This window comes from Pholis gunnellus (assembly GCF_910591455.1).
Source record: "Pholis gunnellus genome assembly, chromosome: 3".
Lineage (NCBI taxonomy): Eukaryota > Metazoa > Chordata > Actinopteri > Perciformes > Pholidae > Pholis > Pholis gunnellus.
Genome location: NC_136529.1, coordinates 20,576,565 through 20,596,486, shown reverse-complemented (window position 1 = coordinate 20,596,486; position 19,922 = coordinate 20,576,565). Strand labels below are relative to the sequence as shown.

The following is a 19,922-nucleotide window of genomic DNA, read 5'->3' as shown; positions in this document are numbered from 1 at the left end:
CTCACGATAGGTTAATGAGGTCCCAAAGATGAGCAAAACAGTTTAATCACAGCCAATGTGTCCTCACTTTTCACTATTAACCAACTTCAAAACACATTTTACGCCTATCAACAAAACAACAGCTGCGCGCGTTGGTTTCTCCACGTGCCGTGCGCAGATCTCCGATATGCTACCGATGGGAAATAGTTTGACCTATGAGCATGTATTTAATGCCAGGTGTGGTGCTGCATGAACCCATCAGGTTATGTTTACGACGCCTAGATTGGACTTGTACATTAAGGTTTGTGTTACACACATAAGAATGAACAGTTTACAAACTGTTAAGAATTATTAAGAGAAATGGAAATCAATGGATACTAAAATGAGTGTAGAAACTTTTATTTTGAAAATAATAGTAATAAATCAGGATTGCTGCTGTTCACCAAAGCACTTTAACTAGTGACCGTTTATTTTTTTTTGCACCAATTGACCCCCAAATATCCATGTCCTCACTCTATTTCAACCACCAACCACTTGTTTTTTATGTTTTCTGAGTCATGCTGCTGGACTCGGTTGACTCACTATCCTGAGGGACTGAGAAGACTCCTAAAGTTGAATAGGAGCTATTGTGAAGCCACTGTGTTATGTGTATCCATTTCACTAATTCTGTTTCACTTCTGTATAAGTAGGTTGGTTTTCAAAAATAGAGCCATATTTGTTTTTTAAAATAAGGTAATTATTCAAAGACCCTGATTAACCATATTATCCTAAATTCACACCATTCACCTCTCAATCTGTGTGAGCGGTCCTTCTGTTGTTATGCTGATTGCGCGCATCCGCCCACTCTATTGAACTATTGGTCATATCCATAAGAGCTCTCAGTGCTGATGGTCTCAGTGTTCTCCTTGTTGACACCCACTTACAAAAAGCCATTGTTGATTCGAACATTGAAATCTGATCCTACTTGTTTTCACCTTGAGAGCAAAGTTTTAGCTACCACAAGTGGACATAAGGATTTGAGGAGGTGGCACTTGGATTTGAAGCGCTGTCAGGGCAGGTCACTTGCCTCCGCCTGTAAAAATCACAGGTTTGTGAAATGTCATCCTCCCTTTTATCTCATCAAGGACTGTATGCTTATCACCCGATAGCCACCCTGAGAGGATTTCAGCAGACTTGGAAAGACTGTCTGGCAGCTGCTCCGAAGAGGTGGATTTGAGCGAAGCTCGTTTTTTTCTGTTGTTGTGGATAATTCCGTGCTTAGTGTTTTTGCTTCTTTAGGCAGTGAATGGTTGGCACAGCAAGCCCAGTGATTTCTCTGAAACATATGGGAGTTTCAAGAGGACGGGGGTCTGGGATCACCAAAGAGTGAAACGCAATCTACCATTTTCCTAGCGAGCCTGTTACACGACCAGAAATTTCAGTTTCATGGTTACAAGATGACAATGGCATCTATCAAATCCATCCTCAGTGAGGCTGGACATTGAAACTATGCGTGACCACTGAGCCGGACCTTGAAGATTGAATTAGCATGTTTGGCACGGTACCTATTCGCCTGAATCCCCACCTTGTAGCAACAGGTTAGGCACCTGGCCTCCCCCAAATGCTCTTATAGCGCGCAGCATTGACTTTACTCCTCTCCCGGCATTGCAATTCTTCTGCATGTCTCCCACCATGGTGGAACACAGCGGCCTGGATATTATGTGTCTGAACAAGTACTGTCACAGTTCTTCCTCGTCGTCTAGCTCCGAGCCTGACAAGAAGATTTTCACTAAACTAAAACTCAGATTGTCAGGGGATTATCCGAGGAAGAACGCAGAGATCCTCAGCGGCCAGTACGGGACAAATCTGCTGCTGATCGGGGCGGCGTTGATGCTGGCTGTTGCGCACCATGGCCCCTCTGTCAAGGAAGAGCACTTGCTGTCCTTTGTCACCTGCCTCATGATCCTCCAGCTGATCTGGATGATGTGGTACATCCTGGTGCGGGAGAGACAGAAGGACACGCGGACCGAGAAAGACGTCCACGCCACCACATGTTGGATAAGAGGTGAGTTTGAAAGATTACGCGCCAGATTACAGCAGTAAATGCGTAAAATAGCAAACTGATGCGTTTGGAGATGACAGAGGGTATTTCTTTAAGCATCCGAAAACTATAATATTTAAAAGGATTTATGTTTGATAGTTTATTTGTTGGCTATAAAGCCAAAGTGTGGCAGCAATAACTTGATCTTTATTTCTTTTTTCTTGGTAGGTGGTTTGACTCTCCTTGCACTCCTTTCACTGATTATGGACGCGTTCCGAATCGGGTATTATGTTGGCTATCAGTCTTGTGTGTCGGCAGTGCTCGGGGTATATCCTGTCATCCATGCAACTCACACCATAGCACAGGTACGTTTACAACCCAACTTTCATTTCAATAAAGTGATAATCTTTCAGTGCTTTTTTTCCTTTTCTTTCTGTGCACCACTTAACCAGGTCTTTGAATAATGTGCTCTTTGTTGTTGAGGCGAGCACAGAGTTACTGCAACAATATAATCCTGTCATTGTCCGTGCTATTTGAGTGTAACTGACAAAATCCTTCTGATGAAGGGATTTAAACGATTCTTAAGTCGATTTTGCTGTCTATGAAATATGTTTTATCAAGTGATATTTTGGATTATGTTTTGTCTGGCTCTTTACATTAAGGTTCTGTGTCTTGGTTTTGGTGTTTTGTTTAGGTGCATTTTCTCTGGTTTCACATCAAGGATGTCATCAAGAGCTTTGAAACATTTGAGAGGTATGTGAAATATGTGTGATATTAAGTAACAAAACTTAAATTGTTGTCAAAAAGCACGTTTTGATACCACAATCATGAAACATCTCACCAGCGACAACCACATATTGTATCATAACACTGCCGTATGCTATTAGTTAACTGCTCATCAACCTTGTTTTCAACTGTTTGTCTCTTCAGATTTGGTGTAATACATGCAGTCTTTACCAACCTCCTCCTCTGGTGCAACGGTGTGATGTCAGAAGCCGAGCACTTCTTAAACAACCATAAGAGAAGACTCTCTGCCCTGGGCTACGGAAACCTCACTATAGGTAAGGGCCAAGGGGTTGATTGCTGGCTTGTACCTATAAAGGCAAATACAATAGTCCACTTGAGAGCTCACTTCAATGGATGAAAGAAAAAGGAAGGAGAGGAGGTTTTTGCGAGGGGAAGGGAGGTTAGCTCGGCAGCCCAGTGGGTCTTGTTTGTGTCGAACGTCTCTCTATTAGGTTTCAGGAGACACACAGTGTTGCTAGTGCTGAGGCCCTCTCCCCAGCCCTTTCCCCACACTTCAGCCACCACCACCCTCCTTGGCAACCCCCCGCTTGACCTCAGACGGCTTTGTTCCCTGGCTGCTAACTCCCAAGGGTGCTGCAATTACAGTAACTGATACATCTAAGCTCAGGGTTGGGGGGTTCGGCTGCTCCTCCTCATATCCGGCTGACTGTGAGGCTGGCTGCACCCTGACTGTTGTTCCCTTTTTAATTAAAGGCAGCAGTACCATAGTGGTGGCCTTTTGGGGGGGGGGGGGGGGTAGGAGGGGGGGAGTGGGGCACACGGTAAGGTTTTGTTGAGATCAGCATTACCATATCGTGTTGTGGTGGCCTTGACAGGGAGTAAGTATAAAAACTGCAAAGTCATCACCATCTAAGATGCTCAGACATTTAGCGAATGAGTGAAATGTCCAATTAAAATCAGTAGAATAGCACTAATGAATATTGCCCATCAAACGTGATGGGCAAACTTGATTTTATTGGCTGCTATCAAAATGATTTAAAGTTACACTTTAGTAAAAACTAATACAAATACTGGACTTTACAGTTACTTCAAATTTAAGTTTCATAACAAATCCAAAAATAATTAAAAAGAACGTCAATAAAGAATTGTCCGTCCTGTTTGCCTAGTTGCCTAGTGGTTGTGAGATAAAACATAAATACCATAAATAATCTTAAAACAAGTTACTTAAAGGGCCCTCTTTTGCTTGGAGATATTTTGCTTTCAGGCTTCATTGTTGATCCAAATCATTGGGGGCATGAATGTAGATCAGTGGCAGATAATAGATTGAAAAAAGAAATGGAGGGGTCACAAGACTGTTTCTGCTACACAGTTTTTGGGATTGTGTTTATTTTCATCTAATCTTTGGTCTGTTACTGCTAATTTGACACTTTCAGACCTCTAAAAATGATTGCAATAAAACAAGTGTTTGTGGTTGAAGTGGTCACAACTAGTAGATATACAGCACTGACAAGTAGACACAAGCCAAAAGGTTGGGAAACACTTCCTTGGTGAATAGATATGAGGGCTTCTGATGCTGTCTCTAAGGCAGTTCCTGTTTAAATAAGATTGCACGGGAGCAAAAGGATGCCAATGAACCTAATCTGCATTTCAAAGTGGTTCTCTTGAAACATTCAAGATTAGATTGGATTAGAAGAAAAGGTTCAGTAGTAATACTTTTGTCTGAAGGCTTTCAAAGCATTCATATTTGAAATAATTGATCATATTGAATCACTAAAATGAAGTTACACACAGAGGTACGGTCCAGATATAATATGTTTTCATTCATTCATTGAGTGTTTTTGTAAAGTGAGGTATATTACTGAACTGCACACAATGAAGTATTGCTATGTTCTACATTTAGTCTATTTTCATTTTGTGAGATCCTATGCATAATTATATACTGTTTTTTAATCACTTTTTACTCATGTTTATTTTAATATTAATGTGTTTGGTTTCCTATTAGTATTGTATTATGTCCTGATAGATGGATGTGATTTTGTTATGTTAGGGCAGCAAATAGATATATTTCTCACGAATTTGCATCTGTTTTTATTTGTTTTGCAGTGCACTCAGAGCCCCACTGTAACTGCACCACCAGCACTTGCTCCATGTTCTCCAGCAGCCTCTTCTATCTCTATCCCTTCAACGTCGAATACCACATCTTTGTCTCGGCCATGCTCTTCGTCATGTGGAAGAACATTGGAAGGACCATTGACCTTTCTTCAAACCGTAAGAGGCTGGCTACTAAAACCCAAGGCCTGACCGTAGGCCCCATTCTGGGTCTACTTGCGCTGGCCAGCACTATCGGGATCCTGGTGGTCTACGTCACCCATGTAGAAGAATCCCTCAAAACTCGTCAGTCAGCCATTTCCATGTTCTATATTTACGGCATTGTCATGCTGGTGTTCATGTGCTCTGCCAGTGCTTCAGGTCTGCTCATATATCGAGCGGACCACATGCCACTGGACACCTCCAAGAACCCGTCCAGACAGTTGGACACAGAGCTGCTGTTTGGGTCCTCTATTGGCTCCTGGCTCATGTCCTGGTGCAGCATAGTGGCTGTGTTTGGCACCAACAGCAGTCCTCCTTACCGCTGGACCAACCTCATCTACTCTCTGCTCATTGTGCTGGAGAAGTACATCCAGAACCTCTTTGTTGTAGAGTCCCTGTATCGGCAGCAAGAGGATGGAGAGAGGGAGGACCCTGAGTTACCAGCTGCTCCAGAAATCTTCTCGGTGACGTCCGCTTTGGCCCCACCGTACGACGGCATCATCAACCGGGCCTACGAGACGCCAGACAGAACCTGCGTCACCATGGAGAACGACCAGGAGGAAAGCGGACAGGTGTACAGATGTCCGAGGAAACCGTCTGAGGTGCCGCTGCCTGTGGGAAACAAAGTAAAGGAGCCCACAAATATAAAGAGGCAAATCCTGAAGAACATCGCAGTCTTCCTGATAATGTGCAACATTTCGGTAAGCATTTATACTTGTCAACTTGATAACTGAATGTAGGTGAGATGAAATTAATTTGAAGGGAACTTTGTTGTGTAGAAACTCAAAATAATAGCAATCTACTCTCTGAAACATTCTATCATTTAATTAACCAAATTCATACTTAAAATTAGAACCTAAATCACCTAATTTCTTTGTAAACAATGGCTCAACTGACGATGTGTAATGTGACAGAGATCACTCGTAGAGACCCTCAGCTCTTGGTAGCGTTTTAGCTTTTATTTTTGTTTTCACTCTCACCACTCTCATCAACCGTGTTTCCAGACATGGCTGGCAGCTGTTTTGAGCAAACATGTCAGAGAAACTATTGTATGTTAACTGCCTAATTGACAGAAAAAGTTAGTGACATGGTGAACATACATCCAGCTGTTAAAGAGACAGATATTTCTTTCAAGAGCAGATCTAAGGGAGATGGGAGGTTGCTAGAAACTCAACTTGAGTGCTAATGTTGCTCCATGTCTGCTAACAGGGATGCACCGATACCGATATTGGGCCGATACTGACTCAAATAGCTGGATTGGGTATCGGTAACAATGGAGCAATTTAATTCTATGTTTAAATACTGTATACGTGATCTACTGTCAAGCCTGATTCTGCATAGAAGAATGATCCCAGTCACTTCCACACAGTGAGGCATACAGCCTAATAACTAAACGCTCATATTGGATTGACACCCGGTATGGGACAATACCCAAAGCCCAGGTATCGGTATCTGAACTGAAAAGGTCAGATTGGGGCATTTTTATCCTTCAGATATATTCAACTGTCTGCTAACAACTTCATAAGGTGATAAAACAGTTGTGAATGTGACTCACACTTTCTCCAAACACCTTTTATTGCTTGTTTTATACTGCCATCGACTTCCTGCTGAATCCTCACTCACAATTCTTAACCGGCCTCCGGCCTGTTGGGGCCACTAGTAATAACACAGCTGAGTGCCTCTCCGACCCCCCCCCCCCCCCCATCTGCTAATCTGCGCCCAGTGAGAGGATAACAGTTTGCGATGTGTATGGCTAACGCTAACAGAATGGACTGGCAAGATTGTATGAAGTGTCTAATACCACGACTTTGAGCCAATTGCCTGCATACATTGCCGCTTGTTTTTGAGTTTGAATTCAGTGTTTTTTTAACACTTAATTGTGGGTTGTATTCATTTAATCACACAATACAACAGTAGTTGTTGCAGACACACCTGGCAGAGATCTGCACTCTGCACTCTACACCTTTCTAGTTTAACTTCTGTCTTTCTTTCAGCTGTGGATCCTTCCTGCCTTTGGCTGCCGCCCACAGTACGACAACGGATTGGAACAAGAGACATTTGGTTTCAGCATATGGACCACAGTTCTCAATTTTGCCATTCCTTTGAACCTTTTCTACCGCATGCACTCAGTTGCCTCGCTGTTTGAGGTATTCCGCCGGGTCTGACAGAAAAGCAGATGACTGACAATGCCAGATAACATGCACAAGAACACTTGTCACCACCAGCTCCCGAGAGCGTCTCACAGCGCAGGTCAGCCGTTCAGGAGGCAGTCTGAGTCACACTCCAACAGACTTAAAAACAAGCTGCGGAGACAAACGGAACGAAGAGCCCCGAGTGTGGGAATAACTGAGGAGGACGGAACCTATTAGCCTGCGTTCCTTGAGGAATTATCTTGTATAATGGGAGACTTGTTAAAAAAGGTGATGAAAAGGAGCATTGGTTTTAAAAATGTCAAAAGGGCCCTTTGTACTTTTGTTCTGTAGTCACATTTCAGTAGATTTTACTTACTGGTTTAGCATGTAGAATGTACATGCTGAACCTGACACACGTATTTTGTACTGTTTCATATTAGTAGTTGAAAGTGTATAATAGACTACTCTCAAAATACTACAGCTAAGCCACTGAAACACCTGTTAGTCTCTTACAACTAATAGTACTGTATTCAACAGAGCCACAAGTGCATTGGTGTACAACTTGACCCATATTTTCTCTGCATGTGAAATGTTCATACTGTATATGGATATGGTTCTCAGTTAATTATCTTAGTGGTAGAAGTCTAATGGAACAGTATGCAACACTTGAGCTACAAAGAGTGACAATCTTAGCACTATATTTGAAATCATATTTTTGAGTTGGACTATAGTTCTCTGCCTCTCTCAGTAATTTAAGGTTCATCAATGTCCTTTTGTACGATGATTCTCTGTTCTGTCAAGTTGAATGGAAAGTTATGTTCAAAATGATGTTACTAGGTAGCACTGTTTTGATTATACTGGAGTATCTGTATCCACATTATATTGAGAAGTATATGCTGTGATAACAAATCTACTGTCCAAAAATGGTCCTTTTTATATCCTGATAACAATGAATTAATGTCTGCGTAATATGAAAAGTGTTCAAATCAGGTGCATCTACATTGTTAAAAGAATCTTGTATCAAAAATAGTTGCAGAATTATTATACCAAATAAATGTTGTTGTGATGACAACTTACACCAGACCAGAGATTGTATGTTTACACCTGAAAGATCAGCAATAAAAACCATCCCAGTCTGTGACATTACTTGTTTCTTTTTGTTATACGGATAATGTTGTATACTTGTACTGTACAATTTTGTATCAAATCAATGTATAATTTCAGTCAGTTCTCAACCTGGTGCTATCTGCTGTGTGTGCTCTCACTATGTGCCAACTTGTGGTAAAATCCTTGTTTTTTAGGTGCAAACTACAATATTATATAATCTTTGTAAATACTGTCATGCTGATCAAAATCATCATTCAGACACTGTGACACGATTTTGTAAAATTCCAATGAAATGGTGCTCTTATGAAATTATGTGTACAATAGTGATGGATGTATATCTTTTGAAATAAAGATTTTTTTTCTTTTTTTCATACAAGAGATGTGTCACATCTGCTGTCCTTCACACCGAGGATGTCTTTGCTGACTGTTGCTACATCGTCATTGAACATCTGAATAGGCAGCAGCTGTAGTACACATTTACACCACAGGATGGCGCCACATATTTATGTTTTTCTTTTTTTAAGGAGTTCGATGGGACAGTCCAAAAGCCCATGTACTATATGGGCAACAACAGCTTGGATTATTGCGCAATCACCTCTTAATTAATGCCCGCTTCTTACAAACATCTTAATGAAGGGAAACATAAACAGTGTGACACACAATCATGTTTTATGTTTTTCGGTGAATTTTTTTAAATGCAACAAAGTGTTCTACATAAATTGTTCTACACAGCATTATCGTATTTGGCCAGACAGACAGGTCCATAGGCATCACGCGTTTGATCTTTCAGAGTAATAATAATGATAATGAATTGGTTGTGCATCTGAAGTGATGTCTGTATGTAAATAATCAAATCCTGTGCCGGGCACACGTTTCCTCCTGACATCCCGATATTATAGGTTACTCCAGAGAATTTGGCATCGGGAGTCGGGAGATTATTTTTGACGTAGTGTCACAACGATTTGACAGGCACGCAGACACATCTAAAAATACCCGTGACGTTTCAAAGCCGGAAACGGCGCTGCTGCTGTTACGCAGACAAAGCGCAGCGGCTCGGAGCTCCTGGCTCAACGTGCCCGCTTAGAGTGTGAATGTGACTCGTCTGTTTACGGTTACTCTGACAAGTGGGTGAGCTATGACCTCCAGTCGGCGGTCGTCAGGGGGCAAACAAGCACCAGTATTCAGCGATAACAAATATTGATTTATCCATGATAGATAGATAGATAGATAGATAGATAGATAGATAGATAGATAGATAGATAGATAGATAGATAGATAGATAGATAGATAGATAGATAGATAGATGGACGGACGGAAAGACAAATAGATAGATAGAAAACACTGATGGGTTGAAGGTTAAACATATCTACGCTGTAGCCTATTAGAGACTGACTTCACCAAATGTATTTCCGAAGAGAGGGCTTGCTTTTGTACAAGTCAGGCTACAGTGTTTCCCCTCTATCTATATTTATCTATCTAAAATAAATAATCAGACAGACAGCACCATGGACAGCTCTGGCAGTGCAGTTCCTTTAGGCTGCATGCGAGACTAAGTGCCACCCCCCCCCCCCGATTATAAAGCTTGTACTGGATGGGTGTGTCTCCAACCCTCTTATACAAAACATAAAATGCATTTAATGCAACCAGTAGCTACTTATTTGTGTCCATGCAGTTCACACACACTTTGTTCCAGCAAAAAAAAAAAACTCCGCTCCACTGTTACTCCTGTCACTGCAGTGTTGTGTCAGATATGGATAATGCGCACGGAGACGATAGACAATCCATAATTGGTAGAAAACTGCCAACTGGTTTAAAGTTTCCAATAAGACACTTTGGAGTCCCAAAAAATGTTTAGGGCTTCCTCACACCCGTTTTCTAACGCAGTGCGATGTTGTGCGTAACACCACCCCCAAAAGGAGGCGTGATGTGTGCGCCCAGCTCGTGTATGGTTAGTGTGCGTTAGGCTGTAGGGACTCCCTACGCACCCACGCCGCGCTCAGGATACCGTGGACTGAGAGATTCGCAGAGGTAGCCGGGTAAGACGACCGGACTGGCAGGGCTGCAACATGTGCTCGCCACTGCGTGCTGCGTTCCAGCCCCTCGGCGCACCTGGCACGTCGCTCGGCACAGTTGTAAGGCGATCAATTATCTCTTTCCGTTTATTTTGCACTCCACACCAGGCTGGCAGCCGAGCAAGTCGATGGGGAGAATATGGTGAATGGCTGATGACTGCGCCCGTGTCCGCGCACGGAGCAATGGACTGCAGTTTTACTTGAAGACGCACTCACATGGAGAACCCAGCGAAGTATCTCTCATCGGTGCATGGGATTGACTCCGTGCCAGCACCCCTCGGAGAGATCATGTGGAACAGCACCGAAACGGAGGCAACAAAAGATGGGGGGAAGGATATAGTGGTGCGTACGCTGACGGGCTGCCTGCTGTCTCTGCTCATCCTATGGACCCTGCTGGGTAACATCCTGGTCTGCTCCGCGGTGCTGCGCTTTCGACACCTGCGGACCAAAGTGACCAACATTTTCATCGTCTCCCTGGCTCTATCGGATTTATTCGTGGCCATCCTGGTGATGCCCTGGAAAGCTGTGGCGGAGGTGGCGGGGTACTGGCCATTTGGCACTTTCTGTAACATCTGGGTAGCTTTCGACATTATGTGCTCCACCGCCTCCATCCTCAACCTCTGCATCATCAGCGTGGATAGATACTGGGCCATCTCCAGCCCCTTCCGCTACGAGAGGAAAATGACCCAGCGAGTTGCCTTTGTCATGATTAGCATCACTTGGACGTTGTCTGTGCTCATTTCATTCATACCGGTTCAGCTAAACTGGCACAAAGCCAGCAGTGACGACATGGCTGGGACGCACAACTCTTCCACGAGTCCGCATATAGAGGAAAACTGTGACTCCAGCCTGAGCAGAGAGTATGCTATATCCTCCTCTTTCATAAGTTTCTATATTCCCGTGGCAATTATGATTGTGACTTACACCAGAATATACCGGATTGCACAAATACAAATAAGAAGAATAGCCTCCCTGGAGAGAGCAGCAGAGCACGCGCAAAGTTGCAGGACAAACAGAATTGAGTGCCAACACCACAACACCTTGAAAACGTCGATTAAACGGGAAACCAAAGTGTTCAAAACTCTGTCGGTGATTATGGGTGTCTTTGTGTGTTGCTGGTTACCTTTCTTCATCCTAAACTGTATGGTCCCGTTCTGCGACAGACCGGCCACTGACCGGGACGCGGGTCTGCCCTGCGTCAGCGAGACGACCTTCGATGTCTTTGTGTGGTTCGGCTGGACCAATTCCTCCCTGAACCCCATCATTTACGCCTTCAACGCCGAGTTCAGGAAGGCATTCGCCAGCCTCTTGGGCTGTCGCAATTTCTGCTCCAACACACCAGTGGAAACAGTTAACATCAGCAACGAGCTGGTCTCATACAATCATGACACCCTCATCCACAAGGAAATTGCGAATGCATATGTCAACATGATCCCCAACGTGGTTGAATGTATTGAGCATGAAGAGACTTTCGACAGGATTTCACAGTTTTCTCACAACAACGAAAACGCCACCGACTCGGTTTGTGACTTGGAGGACTGTGAGGCAGATATCAGTCTTGACAGGATGTCACCGTTCACACCCAACGGATTACACTGACTCCAACTCTGTCTCCCCGTGCGTATTTGGATGTATTGATAATAAGTCATCGCTCATTCACCTCCTTTGTCCCGGAAGCTGTTCAACACAAGGAGCCCCCAGCTCAGGGTCCACTGAGCCGAGCAGCTGATGAGGGATGAAGTGATTTGCTCATGGACACTTCAGCAGGGCGCATACGTCTCTGTAGCCACCTAGGCCACCCTGCCCCCGCATTGTGTCATGTATGACATGTGATGTTGTTGTCCTGTTCTGAAAAAAAAACAAAGTGATGTGTTGGTGTTTATTTACATGACAAGTGAAGTCTGTGTTCATTTGTCTATAGGTTCGGTGTCGTTGAAGCTGTTGTTTACCGGAAGGCTTTAGTCGGAGCGTCCGCGTCTCATGTCCATCCACTTGGAAGGAAAAAATAATGTTTGTAAAAATGGAAACTTTTTGCTGCTTAAAAACCTAGTGTATCCAGTGCCCGCCTTTCCACTGAGTAAGAAAACTGAGGGAAGCCTTACAGACAGTGCAACCAAGATAGTTATATACTCATGCAGTCATTTCAGCGCCTTATCTTATTTAAGGAAGAGTTTTGAAAGGAATGTGTTGTACGAAGTTACATGATGCCAAAATGCAGTATTAACGTGTTTACCCACTGCAGCCCCCCCCCCCCCCCCAAGCGACTTCCTCAGCCCCCCCCCTCTGCACCATATATTGGCTGTTCTGCAGTTTGATCAAGACTCAGATGGCTTTGATGGAGCAAATGTAAAATGTACAAAACGTAATGATATATGAACGTGTAAAAGTAAGCCTGTTTACAGTGGAATCACTAATACAAATCAAAGAATTTTGAACAGAACCAGAGTTTTTTCTGATTCTTTTCTGTGACCTTTCATTTCTCATTGAGGCCAAAACTATACTGAATGGTTCTGCTTTATCAACCACAGTCAGCTCTAACCTAGCTGACTGTGCAACAGAAAAGAAAGAATCCAGGCTGTCGAGGTGTGATTTCAAGGTGTGAATCAATAACTGCGACACAATAAGGCTACAGCGTCTCATCAACTGGAGGAATTGTTACTATACAAAGCCTACACACACACACAGAGACACACACACACAGACATACACACAGACATACACACAGACAAGGCTATTGGGCCAACACAAATGGATGTCATACATCACCTCTCCAACACCTCTCTCTATCTTTGTACTGTACAGATGACCTGATCTGAATGTATACTACTGTCCTTTAAACAGTGAAGTGTCATCATTTGTCTAATAAAATGCTATCATGCTGACAGGAACAGAGTGCTCTGTTATCTTCTTGAAGGTCACATTAGAGTTTATGGGGTTTCACAAAGGGACAAACTTTTCAGGGTTGGTTGATTTTCACCTGTTTTCTTTTTGTCAGTTTGCCCTCTAAGGACAGTTTGACAACAGAGTGACAAGAAAGGTTGGCAGAGAAACAGAGAGCGGGGGATGATATGCAACAGAGGTCCCAGGTGGACATTATGTTTATGTGGTGTGCATTGTATAGGCTGTTGCTCCTCCAGGACACTTCCTCAGAATTACCTGTCTTCCACAGGTTCAGACAGCTGATCTATTTCCTCTGGCAGGGGGAGAGAGGCTTGAATCCAGCTGATAAGAGACAGTTGTGCGTGTATGTAGAGTAATAAAAATGGCACACCCTGAAGAAGCAGCAGTGTTCTTCATGGTGGAGTCTCCTTATTTACCAGCACTTATACGCACAGTGGCTTAATTGTCTTTGAAACAATATAAGTACTTTCATATGGAAACCCGGTGAAATAACGTCAGTGAACACATGTTGTTGAACTGCCAAAAGCATCAGTCAGTTCAGTCTTTCTGCCAGCAAAAGACAAAACCAACCTTATGAAAATCCCTTCACTGTGTCAGGTCTTAGTATAGGTTGAAAGATAAAAGGCAGCTCTTTGTGAATAAAAGGAAGAAGACTGCATGGAATAAAAAATACCAATATCTCTGGTTAAGCAGCATCGCTTTTTTACTTTTTCAAAAAGGTTACTGTTGAATAGGTGAAGTATTCTTTTATGTAAAAGTACCAACACAGCAATGTGAAGAAGTATTACAAGCAAGGCAAAAATACCCCCCTGTGAGTGAATATTACATATTATATTCATAGATTCTTCGTGCTGAAGCATTAATGCATAATCAACATTTTACTGATGTAGCTCAAGGTGAAGCACATTTTAATGACTTGATTGGGATGCCACAGTCACTGTGTTGGAGGCTTTTCCTGGCCAACTTGGCAAGGGTAGTGATGTCAGTTGATTTAACTCACTTGGGACATACATACAAATAAATGCAGTGAAGCAAGAAGAGGTAGCATTATGTCCCCATGAAATGCAGTGGAGTGAAGCTTAAAGTAGAATCAAATGGGAATACTGGAGTATGGAGTAAATTGAAGTCTCTACGAGGAAATAATGCCTCATAATGTCTCATTCATGGTCACATTCAAGTCCTGTAATTTTTCAGAATAGTTTTGTTGCCGTTCAAACCATATTTGACCCTACTGCATTCAAATGCTATAAATAGCCTATATGTATAACACCTTATGATATAAGTCACGCATTGCAATTGAGTGACGGAAATGTAATCTAGACGTAGGTGATATCTCAGCGACAACTCTTTGAACTGTGATTAATCTCAAGACTGAAGATGACGCTGGCGCAATTTTGATCAAACCTTGCAGATGGATGGAACCACTTTGACACCGCATTTTAAAAACATGGCCTAATATGGAGGGTTTAATCGAAGGTCAGCATTATACATTTCTAATACCGGAACATGTGCATGCGGCTGCTGCTGATCTAATGTAACTGAAACTGAAGAGGTGATACTAAATATTATTTTATTTAAAAAATGTCATCATGCACCAAGGCATTTTTGGGGCATTCATTGACTAAATGAGTACAGAATAAGAAAGAATGCAGCATTCCCAGGGGATGAGGTGTTAACTTGTTTTCTGCGTTTGGTCCCAGCAGTGTGGAACAGAAAGGTGGATTGACCTCGATATTCAGCCGTGACAGGAGGGCTGCAGAGGAAGTGGAGGCAGGCTTAGGGGGGGGTTACACCATCCATCAGGACACATTCATCAGAATCACTGCACACACGTACATGTCCACACACACACACACACACACATGCACACACACACGCACACACACGCACACAAACGCACAGACACGCACACACATTTAAAAGACATAGATTTACATTAATTTCCTAGAGAGTTACCGAACCATAACCATTAGGGTGAGAAGCACCAGAGGCCCCACAATATGATGTTATCATGATACTTGTGATACAATCTTATTGCAATTTTAAACATTTTGTGATATACTGCTATTTATTACCTTTTTATCTGCTTGAACGCACCACAATGCAATAAAATGGAACAGCCATACCAGCACAGCTGTTGCTGCAAACATTACTAGCACTTCTCCTGCCGATTTCAACACAGATTTGATGTTCACATGTACCATTATCAGACTAACGACTAGAAAGCATTGATGCCAATCTCTAGATTGCCTATTTTTTGGTTATCATTTTCAATATTGTCCAACAACGATCGGCAGTAAAACTTTTTTCACACTATGATGGTTAAACTATGTAATTAAACCGTGGTTCACATGACTCCCTGGTCATAGTCGAAAATGCTCCCACACACTAATTTAAGACACTTTTTGGCAGATATAAGGCTGGATGTTGGTATCCTCTGAAATGTGAACTGCAACGCTTCAGGTGAGTGACAAAACTCCCTCAAACACACAACACAAACGTCTCAAAGCAGCAATGAGGACACCATAGATATCTAGCTTATCAAATCTTTGGTTACATTACCATGACTTATAAAACTGCAATTTCGGCCAAATCGCTTAATTCTGACATCCCTAATTGTAGTATTAGTAGTTTTTATAATAAATGATCAATACTTGCCGTTTATGTATCGATCATTGGTATCGATACAATATTGTTACCCTAACCCTAAAACCAAGTCTTCACCCTAAAATGCAAGGATTTATGTAAAATGCATGTCCCCACAATTAAGGTGCATCCCCACAATGTGACTGTGTAAACAGATTTATGTCCCCCACTCACACACACAAACATTTTGTGTTTGTTTCACTATTTCTTCTCAATTCTCTGCACTCTTCCTTTTTTTTTATCTTCAAATGGTTTTACTCTAAGGAAAAGCAGAAAGGCAGTTTAGCTTCCTCTTTGCTTCGCCTTTCAAAAGAGCAGAGTGAACACGATGAGGGACACAGCTGTGAGCTCACAAGCTGCATGAATGCTGAGTAAATGAAGCCCTTAATTACTGTAAATCAGGCTTGACCTGTATTATCAGATAGTCCATGACAGACCTGGAAGTGACCTCGCCAATATTAGTGTCCCGCCACCGCCTCACAAACCTACACTTCCATGTTTCACTTTACACAGTGACTTTTTCAACTATGTCTTCATTTGAATGATTCCATGTTTTATTCTCGCGATAAAAGAAACTGTCTGAGTGAGGCTCAGTCCTTCGACCTGCATCGTTAAGCAGAGACTTCATTTAGGTCACCAAGACATTGTTGTATATCTGTATAAGAACAGCTCAGCTTTGAAGATCAGACGTTTTGCTTTTGAATCTTCTCCCGCCTCTCTGTGCCATCCCATTTGCTTTCTATCCCTGACGCAGTCTGTAGTGTTGAGTTACTTTCAGTGAGCTAGAATGGAGAGGAAGACTGGTGTCTCTCTCCCCAAAGTGCACTGGTCCAGTCCGTATGTTAGGCCAGTGGCATGCACATACTCTCATGTGGTCAGAATAAAACCTTCTGCTCTGTTTTGCTTATGTAGGTTTGTTGCTTTGCTACCTCCTCTTTTCTCACATCGACTCTGCTTCTTTTTCCTGTGAGCTTTTTAATAACGCAATATATTATAATATATATCTTGTACAGTTGTATGGGTGAAAATGTAATATTGTTGCAGATTTGGCTGGAATTAATTAGTAATCCAGCCTAAAATGCATTAGCAAATTTTAAAGCAATATGAAATGTATCAACAAATATAATCATATATAGAGAAGAATGTTTCTTTAATCATCGGGATCGTTCAGGTCAATATATTGTGATCTGTATGAAGATGCTCTTTGAGTTGTAACTATTCAGATAACACTGAAAACTGACGGATCATCGTCTCATAATTACAAGATATCATTTTCATATATGAGATTTAGATTTAGTTTTTATGTAATTATGAAATGCTATGTTGTAATCATGAGATGCTCAGCAAGAAATAATGTGATACCAAGTCAGAGTTACTTGATGTACTGAAGTTAAAATTGCGAGAAAGTTTTTCTCAAACATTGTCTTTTTCTTTGATGAATGCAACGCGCTTCTGTAGGGGATTCTATTACATTATATCAGATAAAAAAGTAATCACAAAGACAATATTAAACAAAGCCAAGGCTGAGAATTCTGTGCCCAGGCCTTGATAGGTTGTCAGCGAATTGTTCCATCATAAGCACCACTGTGGAAATTACCCACACAGACTCTATATGAGAGCGAAGGCAATGAGGCAAGAGTTGTATAGTTTTATGGGAAGGATGAAAACATTTACTGTATGAGGTATAAAATGCTCCCCGCTGAACAATGAGAGACACAGAAGAGAAAGAGGGCCTGAATACCTGTAGTACAAAGAGCTGCTGGCCACCAACTTGAACACCTCCTGTGGTTGTAAATCAATCATCTGGGAATGATGACTCAGCAGCCCTCGACATGTCCTCCCTATCATCGCTCATACAATGATAAAGGATTGCTTGCTCTGCAGAAAGGTTCATATGATGGGCTAATGTGCACATTTGTCGCACTTAGGAGTTGAACAGATCTATCAACCCAGACTGATTGCTAATTATGTACTCAGTTATTGTCATTTGATTTAGTTTGAACTGGTTATGTATCTATTCAATCAGTCCCTTATGTCACAATGTAATTTTAAAATGCTATTTGTCAATGAAAATGTACCATATAGCATAACTAAATGTCTCCTCGTTTCTTTCCACGGAATGTATCTTTCATTGGTCATCTTGGTATATTTTCTTCTCCAGTTGTAGCCAGTTTGTGAGACTGCAGAAACATAAAACCCCTCAATAAGGTTATCACTATGTCTGTATCCTGAAGAGGTGTGAGTTCAGCTGCCATCTTGTCCAAGGTTATGACTTGGACCAGGTCCGGTTCTCGTCTTCCTGTTGACAGCAGACAAACATGATGGTGCTTTCCTGAAATGAGACAATAATACATTTGACACCAATTACTGCCATGAAGCAAACGTATTCATCATCATGAAAGCCATTATTCTGGAGCAGAACTGTATGTGTGGTGGTCTCTCATTAATCCAATTTCACCCTGTGATGATGGACCGAGATGATTTATGAGCGGAGAGGATTGAGACTTTGTTACAGCTGCTTTTGAAAAGACCAAACTCAGAGCTGCTCTGCAGAGTCTTTGAAAGTTATTGATTTTGTAAACAATATAGTAGTTTCCATAATGATTATATGCTTGGCTGCAGTTAATAAATTAACTATTAGTTCACAGTGTGTTTTCTTATTTATTTTTTATTTAGCTTTCGCAACATGCACTCAGTCAATCACTTATTCTGTAGCAACATCTATTCAGGCTGCAGCAGACTTCTTGTAAATATTGTAACATTGTTTTATTAGCGTTTGGGGTTTCTGTGCGTGGAGGAGGAAACTACAGAGAGAAGAATGCCATAAATTGTGATCCAACTGATCATCTGCCGTGCTACGATCTGTTTACACAAAATGCAACAGAAGATTAGTCTCAATTATCCAAATTATTTTTATTTTATTTTAAATCTGGACCACATTCATTGACGAACCAGAGCAAGAGTCTGCTGCCATGCTAGCAGCTCTGTGAGGCTGTGCTTAAGCACAGAGGAGCTGTTTGATGTTCACTATGTCCCCATCTTGCTGACTTTAAACAATTTGCACTAAAAAGTACAGCTACAAATACTGCTAAGATGGTTGGGGATGGCTTTTGCAGGTTGTCTTGTTCAGTCAATGTAATAAAACTTTAACCTGATGATGCCGCTGCATTAAGGGATCACTTGAGTTATTACAATTCATCCTAAGGGGGATGAATGTCTGCACCACATTACGACAATCCATTTAGTAGTTGTTCAGACAGTTCAATAGTCTCAACAACTATTGCATAATAGCTTGTATCGAACACAATTTTATATGTTTTAGTCGATAGACACTTTTTATACTGTACCAAACATTGTTAGTGACTTTCATGTCAAGTAAGCATGAAAATAGCTTTGTGCCAAACAACCCCTGTCTCACTTACGCCATATATCATACAGTTTATAAAGAAATACACAGGTGGTCTCCATGTTTTGAACATGTTAACTGTTTACGTGTTTACTGTTAGCTGCCAGTTTTACTTCAAAACTATGTATGGCCATATTTCTATATGAGAAATAACTCCCTAAAAACATTGTATTAGTGATAAACACAATGAATATTGATCAATATGGAATATATATGTATATTGATTCATATTTATATATGCTATGAGACAGATAAATGCCTGGAACCAGAGTACTTTATCAGATATCCACAGATTTGTCTAAGCAGGCTGAATATAATGACGTAAGGCTTGTAAGTGCTTTGATACAGCCACCATGTGGCCACGAACAGCCAGAGCTCCTACCGGTACAAATCAGACAAACTTGACTAAGATGGCCGCTCACTGCTACCTGAGGCTCAATCTGACTTCCCATCATCCCAAGCTTTACCTGAGAATCATATTTCACCAAAATGTGTCGTTTTTGTTAAAAAATAAGATGCCTTCGTGAAATAAATGGCAAGAACAAGGATGTTTGCAGTCGATGTTTTACTGTTTAACAGCTAGTGTCACTCAAGTGAGGCAG

The 19,922-nt window shown here is 41.8% G+C and overlaps 2 protein-coding genes across 2 annotated transcripts; both read left to right on the top strand.

Annotated features, from left to right (window-relative positions):
* Positions 1-1,638: 1,638 nt before the first annotated feature.
* Positions 1,639-7,221, top strand: otop1 (otopetrin 1; the record flags this gene model as incomplete). Its single annotated transcript, XM_079184836.1, has 6 exons — positions 1,639-2,023; positions 2,228-2,364; positions 2,694-2,752; positions 2,930-3,060; positions 4,850-5,757; positions 7,051-7,221. 6 exons carry the CDS (start codon positions 1,639-1,641, stop codon positions 7,219-7,221), a joined length of 1,791 nt encoding a protein of 596 aa, XP_079040962.1.
* A 3,321-nt stretch (positions 7,222-10,542) lies between these two features.
* On the top strand, positions 10,543-11,966 carry drd5a (dopamine receptor D5a; the record flags this gene model as incomplete). Its single annotated transcript, XM_079184319.1, has 1 exon — positions 10,543-11,966. Exon 1 carries the CDS (start codon positions 10,584-10,586, stop codon positions 11,964-11,966), a length of 1,383 nt encoding a protein of 460 aa, XP_079040445.1. The 5' UTR covers positions 10,543-10,583.
* Between the last annotated feature and the right edge of the window lie 7,956 nt (positions 11,967-19,922).